This window comes from Nycticebus coucang, chromosome 11 (assembly GCF_027406575.1).
Source record: "Nycticebus coucang isolate mNycCou1 chromosome 11, mNycCou1.pri, whole genome shotgun sequence".
In the NCBI taxonomy this organism is placed as follows: Eukaryota; Metazoa; Chordata; class Mammalia; order Primates; family Lorisidae; genus Nycticebus; species Nycticebus coucang.
In genome coordinates this window covers 89,145,711-89,163,836 of record NC_069790.1, presented here as the reverse complement: position 1 = coordinate 89,163,836, position 18,126 = coordinate 89,145,711, and the positions used below count along the sequence as shown (strand labels likewise).

Below are 18,126 nucleotides of genomic sequence, written 5' to 3'. Positions count from 1 at the left end.
CATTGTTAAGAAATTATTAAGAAACATTAAACATTAAAATGTTCAGTTTTAAAGCTTTAAACCTTTGCCTAGGTAAGAAAATCTGTAATGTAACAATTTCAATTCTTCTGCAAATTTAATTAATGTTTATTCTAAAATAAGACATCTATACTGTCAGATAGCTAATGAAGTAAGAATGGCCTGGCTCTATGAAGATCTAGATTTAAGTCCCAAATCTCTTTGATATAACCTTGATCTAGTATTTCCAATTATCAAATGCAAATGATAACATCTACCTCTCTCTTCCTCATAAGATTTATGAGGAAATCACAAGTATGAGAATGTGTGTGAAAAACTTACCATTCTTTGAAAGGCTGCCTTTTTACAAATTTGAGTTAACTATGTTATTATTATTGGTTAAGTTACAAAGCATTTATTTGATTTTATGATTAGGTACTACATTCCCTATAATAATAAACAAGGTATCATTCATGAGAATGTTAGGAAGTGATATGGAAGATCACCCACACAAGAATGTGCAATGGTTTTATTTCCCTACTGTAGGACAGTGGTTACGAGTGGATTCTGGAGATGAACTGCCTGAGTTAACTTCTGAGTTGTGACCTTGGCTACATTTCTTAGCTTCTTGGTGTCTTAGTTCCTCATTTGTAAAATGGAAGTACCAATTTGACAGATAATTTATGTAATTATTACGATTATGTGGATTGTGGCAGTCACTTTTGGCTACCTAATGCAAGACCCGTTCTTAACCTTCTTTTCCCTTCTCTTATTTCACTTGATTTCCCAACCTCCTTTGCCACTAGAGGTGCTAGGTAATAGCACCAGTAAAAGATATGAGCAGAAACATGCTGGTGTTTCTAGGAAAGCTTTGGCTTCTCTGATATAAAGAGACAGGAGTACCTAGCACCATCCTTTCCTTCTTTTTCTTGCCTTCAACACAAACATGATGCTTGGAGCTGGGAGATACATCTTGCAACTAGATGTGAAGGCCAAGAGAATGGGGTAGATGCTGCCAGAAACCATTATGCCATTGAACCAATACCAGCTGCCAGAGTTCCTTTAACAAGGAACAACAAAAAAATGAATTGCTATCGTTTTAAGTAACTGATATTGAATATTGTCACTTGCAGCTGAAAGCATTGCTAACTAATAGAGAGTTAATATAAAAATGCTTATAATAGGCTCGGCAACCTGTGGCTCAAGTGGCTAAGGGGCCAGCAACATACACCTGAGCTGGGTTTGAATCCAGCCCGGGCCCGCCAAACAACAATGACGGCTGCAACCAAAAAACAGCCAGGCATTGTGGCAGGCGCCTATAGTCCCAGCTACTTGGGAGGTGGAGGCAGGAAAATAGCTTGAGCCCAGGAGTTGGAGGTTGTTGTGAGCTGTGATGCCACAGCACTCTACCCAGGGTGACAGCTTGAGGTTCTGTCTCAAAAAAAAAATATATATATATATATATACTTATAATAGATCTTAAACACTTAAATACTCAAAAAATTCGGCTATAAGTATTGCTTTCCAGTTAGTGATATGTTGTATCAATTTGATATTCACATTAAGTTTGAATCTGTGACATGTATTTGCATAATTTATATATCTTGTCTTATAATTTCAACAAAGAACTATAATATTAAAAATTCATAGTATTTTAAATACATGATAAATTTGATCATTTCTTATAGCAATTAATCTATCTAAAATCCCAAGTTTTTGCTATTTACTTTTTAAGTCAAGAGTCATTATATCAATTGAGCTCTTCATGGTATTCATTAATGTATTAATATTACAGATTTTAAAGTATTCTATAGTCAAGAAAGTTTTTGAGATGATGCTGTGAAATTTCATCACTAGTTACCTTTAGATCCACTTTTTTTTTTTTTTAGAGACAGAGTCTCACTTCGTTGCCCTCTGTAGAATGCTGTGGCATCACAGCTTACAACCTCTAGCTCTTGGGCTTAGGCAATTCTCTTGCCTCAGCCTCCCGAGTAGCTGGGACTACAGGTGACCGCCACAACGCCTGACTATTTTTTTGTTGCAGTTTGGCCAGAGCTGGGTTCAAACCTGCCACCCTCAGTATATGGGGATGATGCCCTACTTACTGAGCCACAGGTGCTGCCTAGATCCATTTTTTAAATTTCTAATTGTTTGCAATGTTTTTAACACAGAAATGTTCATGCATATATGAGCTATTAATCTCTCCCAGAAGTCTACAATTACAATATTTTGTTGCAATAAAGGTTAGCATATGCTTAAGTTACTCTCTTCTACCATGTCTATCTTCAATGCAGTAGTGTAGACATTAAAAACGTTGGAAGAAAAATAAAGTAAAATATAATAACCTGAACAATAAATGAAAGTCTAGGAAGGCTGCCTTTACAAGTGAAGCAAATAACTGAGTAAGTTTCCCAGCTAATTCAAACAAGAAATAGATATAAAATCAATCAACCAAGAAAATTATTCCAAGAAAATAATATCTTCTCCAAGATATTATTGGCCTAAACCGAGCCCCCAACATCTTTCTTCTACCACATTTTCCAATCTGGCTACATAATGAAATTACCAGAAGAAGCTCCAGAAATATCAACTCTTGGACCCTACTTCCAGAGATTTTGATATTCAGTAATCAGTTTAGACTGGGACGGGCTAGAATCATTTCTAGAAGATTCTAATAAACAAGCAAAGTCAAGAACCTAGCCTATTATAATAGACTCCTAACTGGTATTCCTGATTCTACACTCAGTCCTGTACATACTTTGCATACTTTTTTCTTTTTGTAGCCAGAGTGACCTTTTATTTTATTTTATTTTATTTTTATTAGTTTTTTTTTTTTTTTTGGTAGAGACAAAGTCTCACTTTATTGCCCTTGGTAGAGTGCCGTGGCGTCACACAGCTCACAGCAACTTCCAGTTCCTGGGCTTAGGTGATTCTTTTGCCTCAGCCTGCCAAGTAGCTAGGACCATAGGTGCCCACCACAATGCCCGGCTATTTTTTTGTTGCAGTTCAGCCAGGGCCGAGTTTGAACCCTCGGTATATGAGGCCAGCACCCTACTTACTGAGCCACAGGCGCCGCCCACCAGAGTGATCTTTTAAAATAGTAAATCAGATCCTTGAAACTTCTCATCACACTAAGAATAAAATCTCAAAGAGTCTCTCTCCAAAAATTCCTATTTTAAGTACCCATTTGCCTCTATTACTCTCTATCCTCTTCACCTGGTAAATATTGTTACCTAATATTTTTTCTGGTTAGCAATCTTTTTTTCATTTTTATTTTATTTTTATTGTTGGGGATTCATTGAGGGTACAAAGAACCAGGTTACATTGATTGCATTTGTTAGGTAAAGTCCCTCTTATAATTGTGTCCTGCCCCCAAAAGGTGTGTCACACACCAAGACCCCAGCACCCCTCTCCCTCCTCCCATCTCCCTGGTCTCCGCTTTCTCCACCCCCATCATCTACTAGGTCATATAATTGCCCTTATATCAAAATTGAGTGCATAGGATTCTTGCTTGTCCATTCTTGTGTTCCACTTCAATCCAGGTTAATAGAAAAGTTGTAAAGTCTCCATCTTTTTTAATGGCTGAATAGTATTGCATGATATATGTATACCACAGCTTGTTAATCCATTCCTGGGTTGGTGGATATTTAGGCTCTCTCTACATTTTGGAGATTGTAAATTGAGCTGCAATAAACAGTCTAGTACAAGTGTCCTTATGGTAAAAGGATTTTTTTTTTCTTCTGGGTAGATGTTCAGTAATGGGACTGTAAGATCATATGGGAGTCTAGTTTGAGTTCTTTTAGAGTTCTCCATACTTCCTTCCAAATGGTTGTATTAATTTCTAGTCCCACCAGCAGTGTAAAAATGTTCCCTTCTCTCTACATCCACGCCAGCATCTACAGTTTAGAGATTTTGTGATGTGGGCCATTCTCACTGGGGTTAGATGATATCTCAGGGTGGTTTTGATTTGCATTTCTCTAATAATTAGGGACAATGAGCATTTTTTCATATGTTTGTTAGCCATTTGTCTGTCTTCTTGAGAAAAAGTTCTGTTCATCTCTCTTGCCCATACCCAAATGTAAAAGACTGACACTGGACCCTCACCTTTTTCCACTCACGAAAATTGATTCAAGATACATAAAAGACCTAAATTTAAGGCATGAAATGATAAAAATCCTCATAGAAAGGATGGGAAAAACACTTGAAGATATTAGCCTGGGGAAAGATTTTATGAAGAAGACTTCCATGGCAATTGCAACATAAACAAATGGGACTTAATAAAACTGAAAAGCTTCTGCACAGCTAAGGAGACAACAACAAAAGCAAATAGATGACTTACACAATGGGAAAGGATATTTGCATATTTTGAATCAGACTGAAGCTTGATAACTAGGATCTACAGTGAACTTAAATTAATCAACATGAAAAATGTCAATAATTACCTAATATTCAATTATATATTTATTCATTGTTTCATTTGCTAGATTAGAAATATTTTGAGGTCAAGGATCTTGCCTGTCTTCCTCACACCTTCATCCAGGATGCTAGATAACATAGCAGCAGCACAGTAAAGGTGTTTGTAGAACCAATTAATGCTCTAAAATAAAAATTGCTTATCTTTCCCCTTGCCTGACTGGTGCACATGAAGTCTAAAAGTGAAAAAAAAATTTTTTCAAGATTTTTATGCCTCCAAAATAGATAGTTAACCCAACTAAATCTCAGACAGCATCAGGAATTCAGGATCTCAACAGAATTTTTTTCAAATTATTGAAAGTAATAACCTGGGTATTACTATAGAACATAAGAAAGAATTATAAAAATATGAAAACATTAACTTTAAAATAAGTTACCCCTGTAGCATCACAATTGGTAATGGTAAAATAAACTGTATTAGTAAATCATCACTCATGTCTGAGTCAGAGTTTGAAAGTTAAAAAAAAAAAAACCCAGAGCCCAAATTTAAGTAATATTTATTTCTGCGATACATCTGGTTTCTTGCTCTCTGTTTCACCCATCTCCTGTCATCAGTCACCAAACACAACACTGTAGTCATTAACCCAGTGGCTAGGTGGCTTTCTGACCCCTCCAGGAAATCATGTTGGGGGAATTCCGAAATCTCTTCAGAGCAAACCAAATTACTGATTTCTTATCTGACCAGGAATAAACTTGTGATTTACCTCTGAGTAAATGATAGCTCTGAGTCTGGTTTACTACTCAGAAGATGAAATTCTCCTTTGGAAAAGAGTGCTTCCTCCATGGGAATGAAACAAATAATAGAAAACAAGTCTCTGTTTAGGGAGAGAGGGCTGTTGTGGGCATTACATTTTCTAAGTTAAACCTCAGAAGCACTCTGGAGTCAGAGAGCCTGGTGAGAATTTGGACTGTCCCACTTGTCTTGATCTTGGGCAGTTTACGTAACTTTCCTGTACCTCAGTTTCCTCATCTGTAAGATGGAGATAATAATAGCACTCACCTTAAAAAGCTATATGAGAATTAAACACGTTAATGGATGTGAAGTGTCTGAGAGGTGTCAAGACACATGGAAGTGCCATATAAGCGTTACATAGGAATGACTAAAAGCATAGACTGCAGAACTAGCTGTTTCCTGCCCTTCCAGGTATGTGACCTTTACTTCTCCGTTCCTCCATAAAATTGTGATAGCATATACCTTAACAGAATTGTGTGAATATTAAGTGACTTAATACAGGCAAAGCCCTTAGACTAGTGATTGGCTTATAGGAAGCACTATAAAATGGATTCATCATCATACTGGATTACAATTCAGTGCAGGATTTTTGAAGCATTAATTTCTTTCAGGTATCCCACTTCTTTCTTCACAATTTCTTAAGCCCCTTAATTGATCCCTTTCCTTTGGTGGCTTCCTGAAGCCTGTTTAGCCAGTTCCTAAGTATACATATTCCTGAACCTCTTCTCTCATGTTATCCTTTCTCTCTTGCTAATATCACTTTAATATGTACATTATCATCTCTTCTGGAGATAACTTCTAAAGCTGAACTAATAGCTCACGTCTCTCTGCAAAGATGAGACAGAGATGGTCCTTAGGCTTTTGGGATTGTGCAGAACAAAACTTACATTTCCCAAAAACCTTTCCCTCTTTCCTGGTCATGTGTTATCAAGTTGACTCCTTCTCCCCCTCATCCTTCATATCTAATCACTAAATTCTATTGATTCTAACTCACAAGAAATTTTGAGTACATCCTCTCCTCTCCATTTTTCTTGTTACTTCTCTAGCTCACAATTACAGTATCTTCTAATGGGTCATGCCACCTCCTGAAATCACCCTCTGAAATCTGTATCATACATCACTCAGCATAAAGGGGAATGAAGAATGGATACATGCTACAACATAGGTCTTAAAAACATGGTGCTAAGACCTATGCTAATCCACATACAAGGTGTACTGAGTGAACAGTATCCCCAGAAGTTCATGATCACCCAGAACCTATAATATGACCTTATTTGGAAATAAGGTCTTTGCAGATATAATCAAGGTAAGAATAGGTCATACTGGATTAGGTCATGACTAGTGTCTTTATAAAAAGAGGAAAATTTGGATACAAAGAGAATCAGAGACACAGAAACACAGGGGAGAATTCTGGGTAAGGGCAGAGGCAGATATTAAAGTGATGCCTCTGTAAGCCAAGGACTGCCAGCAACTACTGGAAGTTAGGAAGAGAGAGAAAAGATCTTCCCTTAGGGTCTCCAGAGGAAGCATGGCCATGCTGACACCTTGATTTTAGACTTTCAGCATCTGGAACTGTGGCACAAGCCACTCAGTTTGTGGTAATTTGTTTCAGTGAAACTAATGCAAATGGTATCAATATACTGATTTTGTTTATCCATTCATAAGCTGATGGACATTTGAATTGCTTCCATTGTTAGCTATTGTGAATACTACTACTTTCAACATTCATGTACATTATGATCTATTTTGAGTAAATTTTGTAAAAGACATGAGTGTTAGGTGGAGTTTCATTTTTCTACCTAAGGATATTCAATTATTCCACCACTATTTGTCAGAAGACTATCCTCCCTCCATTGAATTCACCTTGCATCTTTGTCAAAAATCAGTTAGAGCTAGGTGCAGTGGCTCACCTAGAACTCTGGGAGGCTAAGATGGGAGGATCACTGAAGCTCAGGGGTTCAAAACCAGTGTGAGCAAGTGTGAGACCTCATTTCTACAAAAAAAGAAAAAGTAGCCAGGCATCATCACATACTCCTGTAATCCAACCTACTTGGGAAGCTGAGGAAGGAGAATTGCTTGAGCCCAGGAGTTTGAGGTTGCAGTGAGCTATGATGATGCCACTGTACTCTAGTCAGGTGACAGAGCAGACTCTGTCTCAAAAAAAAAAAAAAGAAAAAGAAAAATCAGTTGGCCATATCGTTGTACTTCTGTGATGCTACTTCTAGGTCAGTATTTTAGTATTTATTTACTTTTTTCTATTTATCTTTACCAGAAAGTCCTGAAATCAAGGCTATACATAAGTCTTGAAATCAAGAAGAGCAATTCCTCCTAATTTATTCCTCTTTATTCAGAATTGTTTTAGCTATTCTAGTTCCTTGGCTTTTCTTTATAAATTTTAGAACAATCTTATCTATACTTAAAAATTTTTCTCAGCAAATCCTAAGATTCTATAAAGAAATTGTATTTGGATAACTCCCAAATTTACATCTTCAAGCCCAGGCTCTCCTGAGTTCCATACTTGAACATCTAACCACCTATTTGATAGGTACTCTTGGCTATTGGTTTTGAACATGTTAATTATGAGATGCCCATGAAATCTTCACATTTATCCTTTAGTATTCCCACATCTCAGTACACAGAACGACTACTTAGCTTCTCAACCTAAAGCCTTCTCTATGAAAGGTATTAATGGAAGGTGCATTTATGAATATACACACACATTAGAACATGTCTTACATTAGCTTAAAAACATTTCACTGTTCAATTGTTCCTAGAGTAAAATCCAAACTCCTTACATAAGGCCCACAAGACCCTCTTATCACACAACCCTACCTCATGAAGCCTTGGGCCTCCTTTCTGGTCCAGGCAGGGCAAGGACTTTGCCAGTGAGGTGCTCCACATGCAAAATTTAAGGAAGTACTCACTGCCTTGGTGGAACCCTGTGGGTGAGTACCTCCTTAAACTTTGCTCACTTGTTTCACCCTGGTCTGGGTCCTGGGTCTCAGCTTGCTTTTGTGTTAGGGCCTAGGTACTATCCATCTCTACTGCTGAGAAAGCTCTATTCTCCCACTTTTTTTTTAATGGTTTATCATGCAGGACTCTGCCAAGGTCTAAATACACTATCTAAAATAATAACAGCTGGGATTTTTTTTTTACCTCTTTTATCGAAATAGGCCCTATTTCAAGTGCATTTCTTCATTGAACTCTCATGACAACTCTATTTGGTAGATACTAGTACAGAGGTAGAAGTAAATTGCTGAAGGGCTCACAGCTACAGCCAGTTGATTCCTCCTGGAAACAACTTAAATTGTTTGATTCCAGAAACCGAGCACGTTTGTTTATTTCTTTTGAGGCACTTACAATCTGCAATCATCTTGTTTATTCGTTTCCTTACATATTGTCTATTCTCTCCTCATTAAATGTGAACTCCACAATGATATGTGATGTTGTCTCAAACCTGGTTGTGCCTTGCTGTACTCAATAATCCATAAAATTTATTGATGAACGCATTTAGAAAGACAGGTGTGGCCCCAGTGTAACTAAACTACTTTCAAATACATTTGAGTCTCGATGAAGTAAATTATTTCAAAATGTTATAGCAAAGAATCTTGAAGAAAAAAATGCACTGCAAAAGTTTTCAAAGAATGGTGCACTGCTACTTTCCTTTTCAATCATCTTGAGGTGCATAAATATGACTCATTCCTTCATAGATCTGCCATTCTGTGCTGGGAAGATAATCACATCACTGTGTTAACAGCATTCCATCCAGAAGTTAAATGTAGAAAAGTGACTTTGAACTTGAGCCACTTTCACCTGGAGTTGTTTGTATCATTTACTTGCTCTCTGGATCTTTAAATCACATTTTTCACAGTTCTTTGCGTCCACTGTTACCCCACACTCTCTTTCAAAGCGGACTTTTTCCTCCTTGGTGCTGCAAGTGGATAGGGGTCAGTGGCCTGTTAGGAACCAGGTCACTCACCAGGTAAGCAGAGGGAGTAGAGGGCCAACTGAAGCTTCAACTGCATTTACAGCTGCCCACCATCACTTCCATCTTGCCTGAGCTCTGCCTTCTTTTGGATCCACCATCCCTCAAAATTGTCTCCCATGAAACCCATCCCTGGGGCCAAAAAGATGGAGACTGCTGCCTAGGGCATCTAAACTTCTCAGCAGCAAAGCGTTTTGATGGTCTGCAGTTTCTAAATCTGCGATCTCATGAAATTTAAAGGAAGAATTCTCTGGGGGTCAGAATTTTCTCCTTGTGCCTTTGCCGGCTCTCATGTATGTGATGACTTCTGGGTGGTGCTCTGTGGGGATGTATTCTGGCCTGCAGGACTCTATCTCCTAGGGGACAAACGTTTGTCAGTGGGTTTGGCAAAAGGCGAATGAAGGGTATCAAGGAGAAATGTTAGTCTTACTTAGCATTAAATACCATTCTGTCCCCATCCCAAGAAGAGCATTCCTTGCAGAGTAAGAACTTCAGTAGGCAAACATTCTAAAAAAGAATGATGAGTCCCTTAAAGGAACTGGAGGTACCAATTCCTCCAATTGCACTTGATGCACGAACTTTTTCAGCCCTGCAGGCCGCGTCAGACACTCCAGATTCGTGCCTCCTGGGGCAGGAGGTTGGGGGAAAGGACCGTGGGAGCCAGGGAGGTGCTCCTCAAGCAGCTACAGGCCCGCCACGGAGGCCCGAGCCCTCGCACGTCGCCTCTTCCCGCTCAACCCTTCCCACACAGCACTGCGCATTGCCCCAGTGCGCAGGCGCCGGCGTGCGACGCAGAAGGGCGGCGCCGGGCAAGCATGGCGGCGGGCGCAGTACGCGGCCTGGCAGTGGCTGGCGGAGGCGAGAGTAGCGAGAGCGAGGATGACGGCTGGGAGATCGGCTATCTCGACCGGGCATCTCAGGTAGCAGAGGAGGCCTTGTCTTCACCGCATCTAGTTTTAGCCTTCCCTGGCCCTTGAAGGCAAAGCCTAGCCTTTGCGAAACCTTCCTCATATGTTTCTCTTTTCTTAGTGGACATACAGACGTTTGGACTTAAATTCAAAGAATCTTCCTCGTGTCTCCCTAGTTGTGGTTTCCATTAGATAGGCTTCATAGGTTTTAGCTCTCCGCTTGGGTTTGGACCCCTTGTTACCCATTTCCTTTTAAAGATAATTTTAGACATGAATTCTTCACAAACTTTATATATTGGCCACCACCACCACCATCACCGCAGCAAAAGAAAAAAGAAAAAAGCCTATGTACTTAACCATTGTTTCCTGATGCAGTGGAAATGGAAATAAGCGTAAAAATAAGATTTAAAAGAAAAACTTTCTGCTTTTTTAGAAATTAAAAGGACCGTTACCCATTGAAGAAAAGAATGAAACTTTTAAGAAAGCATTGACCACAGGAGATATTTCCTTGGTCAAGGAACTTCTAGATTCTGGTGAGTGAGAAAGGAACTCAATGTCTTCATTTTAGGTGCTTTTTAATGGAAAAATGGTGAATGTTAATATATCAGTTGTCCTACATATATTTCTATGTTGATTGACTTGTCAGCTTTACTTTCTTTCTCTGTCCTTATATTTAGAATGCCACCCTATCTTCAGCCCATTCAAGAGGCCTACTTGGACTAATCCTACACCACCTTGATCAATTTTACCCTACAATTACTTGGCTATAATATATTTCTCAAGAATAGTTTCTAGTCATGTACATTTTAGTTATGTTGTTCCCTCTGCCGTTTTTGTTCTGTTTTGGTAGAATGAGGTCTGAGCTAGGAATCAGAGTGCCTATCTGGATATTTGTTCCAGCTTTATTGCATACTAGTATGGTTTCTTGGGATAGTCTCTTAAATTTCCAGAACATCAATTTCTTTATGTAAAGCTGCTGTTCTCAACCTGTGGGTCATGGCATTAGGAAGGTTGAGAACCACTGATGTAAAGGATCATAATTCTTCCCTGGGCTCCATGATATTTTTTTCTGGTGGTTAAACTTTTTTCAATTACCTACACATACAAATATAAATTGTTGATTATAACAGTTATCCAAAAGAGGAACAGGAATTTTCTGTCCTGTTGTAGATACAAAACATTCACATACAAAGTATTAGATGAGATTGTATGTGGCAAAATGTTTTTCTTCTATGCTAGCGACAGTGGTTTAGTGGAAAGTAAACCATTTTAGAAACAAAACCGATCTGGTTACTAACTGTGCCACTTGAGGATTCTGTAATCTTGGCTAAATTACCTAACCTTTCTAAGCTTTAATTTTATCCCTTTTAAAATGAGGATGTATTATATCAAAGAGTGGTTGAGGGCATTAAAATACATAAAGGATTTGGAACATATGGCCATTATGTGAATGTTAGCTGTTATTGTAACAAATGAGAATTATCTATATGATTTTATGAACAGACAATGGAATTTGAGTTTGTAATTGAAGAATGATAACAAATAAAATTTGAGTAAGTGGAAAGAGGCCTGCATACCTAATATGAATATATGTGTAGTGTACATAGTATTGGATGGGGTGGAATGGAGGAAATTTGTTTTAGAAAAGAGAATCTGGGGCGGTGCCTGTGGCTCAAAGGAGTAGGGTGCTGGCTCCATATGCTGGAGGTGGCGGGCTCAAACCCAGCCCTGGCCAAAAACTGTAAAAAAAAAAAAAGAGAGAATCTGCATTGGGAGTGAAGGGGTTAGGTATAGCAAAGGTAATGAAGGCTTTTGGATTAGGACTAATCTGAAGGATTAGTACTTGATTTGATTTATAGGCAAATGTGGACTTTTCAGTCTCTTAGAGCCTACTGTTAAGTAGGTATTTAGTCAACCATTTCAAATTTGTTTTTAATTACAAAAATTTTAAAAGATCATCTTAAAAAGCCAATAATATAGGGATAATAGGTATAAGTAGAAAGATACCATTGTCACTACCCACACCCCTATTACTGCTGATGTCTTACTTTCACAGGTAACTCATTTTATGGTTATTCCTTTCCAGAAGTCATTATTTAACTCTTTTTAAATGTATTTTTAATTTTTATTTTTATTTTTATTTTTATTTTATTTATTTTCTTTGAAATAGAGCCTCAAGCTGTCACCCTGGGTAGAATGCCGTGGCATCTCAACTCACAGCAACCTCCAACTCCTGGGCTCAAGTGGTTCTCCTGCCTCCGCCTCCCAAGTAGCTGGGACTACAGGCGCCACCACAATGCTGGGCTATTTTTTGGTTGCAGCCCTCACTGTTGTTTGGCAGGCCCAGGCTGGATTCGAACCCGCCAGCTCAAGTGTATGTGGCTGGCACCTTAGCCACTTGAGCCATAGGTGCCGAGCCTGTATTTTTAATTTTTTACCTTTCTTTTTTTTTCTTTTTATTATTAAATCATAGCTGTGTACATTAATGCGATCATGGGGCACCATACACTGGTTTTATAGACCATTTGACATATTTTCATCACACTAGTTAACATAGCCTTCCTGGCATTTTCTTAGTTATTGTGTTAAGTCATTTATATTCCACATTTACTAAGTTTCACATGTACCCTTGTAAGAGGCACCGTAGGTGTAATCTCATTTTTTACCTTTCAAAGTCATTCTTGCTTTTGAAACATATTTCTGCACCAATTTAAAACTTTAATTGAAAAGGAAAGTACTCCTTTAGTCAACCACTTTTAACAGTTTGAAGATGTCTCTAGGGCGGTGCCTGTGGCTCAATGGAGTAGGGCGTCAGCCTCATATGCCGGAGGTGGCAGGTTCAAACCCAGCCCTGGCCAAAAACTAAAAAAAAAAAAAAAAAAAAGATGTCTCTAGTGTTGGTTTTCTGCTGTGTACTAACATTTTTAGTTCTCTTTAAATTATTAAATATTTCAGATATTCAGAGAGGTGTGGAAACTTCTTATCCCCTACCCTGGAGGTTAGCACTTTTCTATATATATTGTTTATCATTCCTATGAATATCTTTATACTTTTGCTGTATAAGCACATGTCCCTAAACAATAAAGAGTTATTTGATGCATCTTTGAGTTGTATAAATACACTGTATCAATCCTTTTGAAACTTACCTTTTTTTTTTTTGCACTGGAACATAATAGATGCTTAACAGTTTACTTTAAATATTAGAGGTGATGATTTGTAAGAATTTTTACACTAAAATACCACATTTGCTTCTCTTTTTCTTTTTATCATTTCCATTCTACCTTTGCTGTCACAGTGTGAGCAGTACTGTCAATAAAAGAACAGTGACCTGTGTGTATTGGCTCACACCTGCAACTCCAGCACTTTGGGAGGCTGAGGCAAGGAGGATCACTTGAGACCAGGAGTTCAAGACCAGTCTGAGTTAACAGTGAGACCCTATGTCTAAGAAAAATTAGCTGGGCATGGCATGTGCTTGTGGTCCCAGCTACTAGAGAGGCTGAGGCAGGTAGTTCTCTTGAGTCCAGGAGTTTGAGGTTGCAGTGAGCTGTGATGCTATCACTGCTTTCTAGCCCAGGCAGCAGAGCAAGAATCTTTATAGAAAGATGTAAAGATTTTTATTCTTAGATCATAAAGTATAGTCTGTATTTTAATAGGGCTTTCATAATCTAACCCTAACTTATCTTTTTAGCTTGATGCTTTGTTAGTCACCCATGAGTAAATTTAGTGTTGGGAAGAAAATTAAGGGTATCTTAGGCATACATATGGTATGTATATATAAATATCATAGAGATATTGTCCAGGGATAATGTTCTAATTTAAAAGATATTTTACATCTGTTTTAAACCTTTTCCAACTCCCCTGAAAAGAAAAAGGTAGCATGTAAAAACTTGTTATAATATAGACATTTTATATTATATGATAAAACATTGGTCAGATCAGGTCTCTTGGAACATAGTGCCTCTGGTAAAACTGATGTTAGCAAATTTTATTAAAGTCTTTATATAACTATTTTGTGTTTTTCTGAAGCCATTATTGCACAAAAAAATCTTTTATAAAGTACATGGCTTATGTTACTATACACAGTACATTAAGCATCTTAAGGTGACAGTGATTTCTTTTGGTGGTGGTAGGGCTTTTAAAAGCTGGTTTTTATATTGGTAGGCATCAGTGTTGACTCCAGTTTTCGGTACGGATGGACTCCCCTTATGTACGCTGCTAGTGTTGCCAATGTAGAGCTCGTTCGGGTCCTTTTGGACAGAGGTGCTAATGCAAGCTTTGATAAAGGTAATATGTCTGAGATAACTTAACTGATGGTGCTTATTGTGATTCTTTGATTCCCAAACAGTTATTACACAAGTAAGAAAAAGTAGAACAGTTTGAAAAAACTTTCTATTAGTTGTATTATGTAAATAACATATAAAATCAAATTAGAAACCATACTTATTTTGAAAAACTCTCTTTCCAAAAAGATAGATTTCAGTTCTTTATAACTGGTTATATTATATACCTTTAACTTCTGTGCTAGAGGATATTGGTTATTTTTAAAGGAAAAATACATTAAAAGAAACATCAAAAAGCTTATAATATTTTGGAAAATTACTTCAAAATAAATCTGGAATTTTAAACTCAACTCTGAATTGTATCATTTAAAGTTGTTTCAAGATAGTTTGTGAAATTTGTATCTTTCTGTTATTGTTTCTAAATAATTTCCATTCAGTAGTGCTTTGAATGCTTTTAAAGAACATATGAGAAAATCCAGTTTAATTATTATATTGAATTATAAGTTACTTATTATTAACATATTTTCAGTAGGCAATTGAATTTATTTCATAATTCAGGTATAGGTTTCATTTTAGAATTAATTTTCACATAAATTTTGTATCTACAATAGGTAAATATAAAACCATTTCTATTGTTTTCCTACTTATATATTTTACATAAATTTCTGTCTTATCAACAGTTTCATGTTTAGTCTCCTACACTTTGTTTTTTCTTTTGATTATAACATTTTCAAAATCATTCAATGAAAGCTATACTTAGGATTGAGATTTTTGAAAGCATACAAATATTCTGCTCAAAAAATCGATTAATAATTTTTCTACTTCTTCCGCCTTATAATCAGAGGGATTCTTAAAGTTATAAAATACTCTATATTTTTTCACATAAGTTATTTTATGTGTGCCAAAATAGCCCATCGGTAAAGAGGGCAGATATTACCTTCGTATCTATAAATTAGGTCTAATGAGATAGGGAAACATCACTGGAGCCAGTTTCTCCGTGGGAGAACTGGGACTAGAATCTTTATGCTCTGCCAGTATTGAGCCACTGATGTGAACCATGGCTGTGGTGACCTATTTTGAATTCCTGAGTTTTAATTAAGAAGCATTTCTATTTGTTTTTAATCCACCCTGATCTCTATTGACATCATAGGAGCCAAGGGAAAAAGAGTTTTAGAAAATAGTGAGTTTGAAGAGATCAAACAGAAAAGGACTAAAAAGAAATCAATGGATATGGCTGTGAGAGCAGTTTCAATAGGGTAGTTTATAAGCCAAATTTCAGGAGTTGTCAAGTGGGTGAGAAGTAAAAAAGTGAAACCAGAGAATATGAATCATTGCTTTGCAATCATGAGCTCAGCAAGGCTATTTTTTAATTAATTATTTGTTATTAAATCATAACTTTGTACATTGATGACATTTATGGGGTAAGAATGGATTACATCCATATCCATCACAGTTGTACTCATTTCTTAATAGTTTTGAAATGTACCATTGAATCATGCACATTAGGTGAGTCTATTTTAATCAACCAAAAACTGTTCAGATCTAGACCATGTGACTGCAGAGTGCATGTGCTAACGACTCTCATAAAGAAAAGGAAATAGAGTAAGGAAGCTAATAAGTGAATTATAGATATAATTTGGAGAGTAAAGAGATTCTTCCTTGATCTCTTGTTTTTGTAAAGGAAGACATAAAGTTATCTGCTAAGAGTGAGAGATTTGGGAAGAAGTTGTAGAATTTTAATGTTTTGAATGGTAAAAAAAACCCAAAAAACAGTTAAATACACTTCTTGATGCCTGGGTTTTTTTCTTACTTTTCTGATTACTATAGATAAGCAGACTATTTTGATAACTGCGTGTTCTGCTCGTGGCTCAGAGGAACAGATCTTGAAGTGTGTAGAGCTACTACTTTCAAGAAATGCTGATCCAAATGTTGCTTGTAGGTAAGAGCCTTTATATTTGTTCAGAAACGTTGAAGATACTTTTGATTATCAGCCTATTAAAAATCATGAACAATGCCAGGGTACTTGGTCAAATACTGAATGAAAATAGGTCATAAGGTCATGGTTCCAATCTTATAAGATTCTCAAATGAAGACATGAAGATAGTTTTTCAACTTTTAAGTTTTTGAGGAATGTCATTAGAATTTGAAAGGAGGACAATAAACTATCATTTCCTATGAATTATACACTCAAAAGAATATGCTAGAGCTATGATAGGCATCTTTGCTAAATAGTCTCCCTGTATAACATTTAGCAACATTTAAACATTTTATAAAAATGCTAAGAAATACATTGAAGTATTCCCATTTTCCTAAGTATTCACCAACTCACTAGGTAATAATATATAATGTAAGAGTGCCTAGATACATAGAAGCAAAAAGTAAATGTATCATCCTTCTGTTGAAACCTCAATAGTAATAAAAATGAATCAGATTGCTTAAAATTTCTATCACACTGGCTTCCTTCTTGTCTACCTCCATTTTCCTATTAAATCTCTCTTGGTGCTTTATTTGATCTTCAAAATGAAGAGAAGAGGAATAGCCCATCCAACAGAAATATGTACAATATGAATATAATATTATTTATAAAGAATTATTCATAATTCAAATGAAAATGATCTAGTACCCAATATATAGAAATAATTATGCTTGGCTCTATAAATTTTTTCCTAATTCAGTTTGTCTTTTCTTTTTTTTTTTTAATTTTTTTCTTTTTTCTTTTTTTTAAGAGTCAGAGTCTCATTTATCACTGTGGGTAGAGTGCTATGGCATCACAGCTCACAGCAACCTCCAACTCCTGGGTTTAGGCAATTCTTTTGCCTCAGTCTCCCGAGTAGCTTTTTTTTTTTTTTAAGAGATAGTCTCACTTTATTGCCCTCTGTAGAGTGCTGTGGCATCACACAGCTCACAGCAACCTTCAGCTCTTGGGCTTAGGCGATTCTCTTGTCTCAGCCTCCCAAGTAGGTAGAACCACAGGTGCCTGCCACAAAGCCCAGATATTTTTTTGTTGCAGTTTGGCCAGGGCCGGGTTTGAACCCGCCACCCTTGGTATATGGGGCTGGCGCCCTACTCACTGAGCCACAGGCGCCACCCCAGTTTAAATTTTCTTTTCTTTCTTTTTTTTTTTTTTTAACTGTTGGGGATTCATTGAGGGTATAAGAAACCAGGTTACATTGATTGCATTTGTTAGGTAAAGTCCCTCTTATAATTGTGTCTTGCCACCAAAAGGTGTGTCACACACCAAGACCCCCACCCCCTTCCTCCTTCCCTCTCTCTGCTCTTCCTTCTTCGACCCCTACCCTCTCTCTGATCTTCCTTTCCCCCACCCTCTCCCTCCTTCTCTCTCTTTGCTCTCCCCTTCTCTCCCCCTTCACTGTGTACGAGGTCATTAGTTGTCTTCATATGAGAATTGAGTACATAGGATTCATCCTCCTCTATTCTTGTGATGCTTTACTAAGAATGATGTGTTCCACCTCCATCCAGGTTAATACATAGGATGAAAAGTCTCCATCTTTTTTAATGGCTGAGTAGTATTCCATGGTATACATACACCATAGCTTGTTAAATCCATTCATGAGCTGTTGGCCATTTAGGCTGTTTCCACATTTTGTCGATTGTAAATTGAGCTGCAATAAGCAGTCTAGTGCAAGTGTCCTTATGATAAAAGTATTCTTTTTCTTCTGGATAGCTGGCCAGTAATGGGAGTGCAGGATCATATGGGAGGTCTAGCTTGAGTTCTTTGAGGGCTCTTCA

At 37.2% G+C, this 18,126-nt stretch overlaps 1 protein-coding gene across 1 annotated transcript in view; it reads left to right on the top strand.

The window, feature by feature from the left end:
- Positions 1-10,003: 10,003 nt before the first annotated feature.
- The window catches only part of ASZ1 (ankyrin repeat, SAM and basic leucine zipper domain containing 1), a 59,015-nt gene continuing 50,892 nt past the window's right edge, over positions 10,004-18,126 (top strand). Inside the window, exons 1-4 of the mRNA XM_053609432.1 lie at positions 10,004-10,108; positions 10,530-10,629; positions 14,258-14,380; positions 16,204-16,315. Coding sequence (XP_053465407.1) covers positions 10,004-10,108; positions 10,530-10,629; positions 14,258-14,380; positions 16,204-16,315 — 440 coding nt within the window. The remainder of the gene's footprint in view (positions 10,109-10,529; positions 10,630-14,257; positions 14,381-16,203; positions 16,316-18,126) is intronic.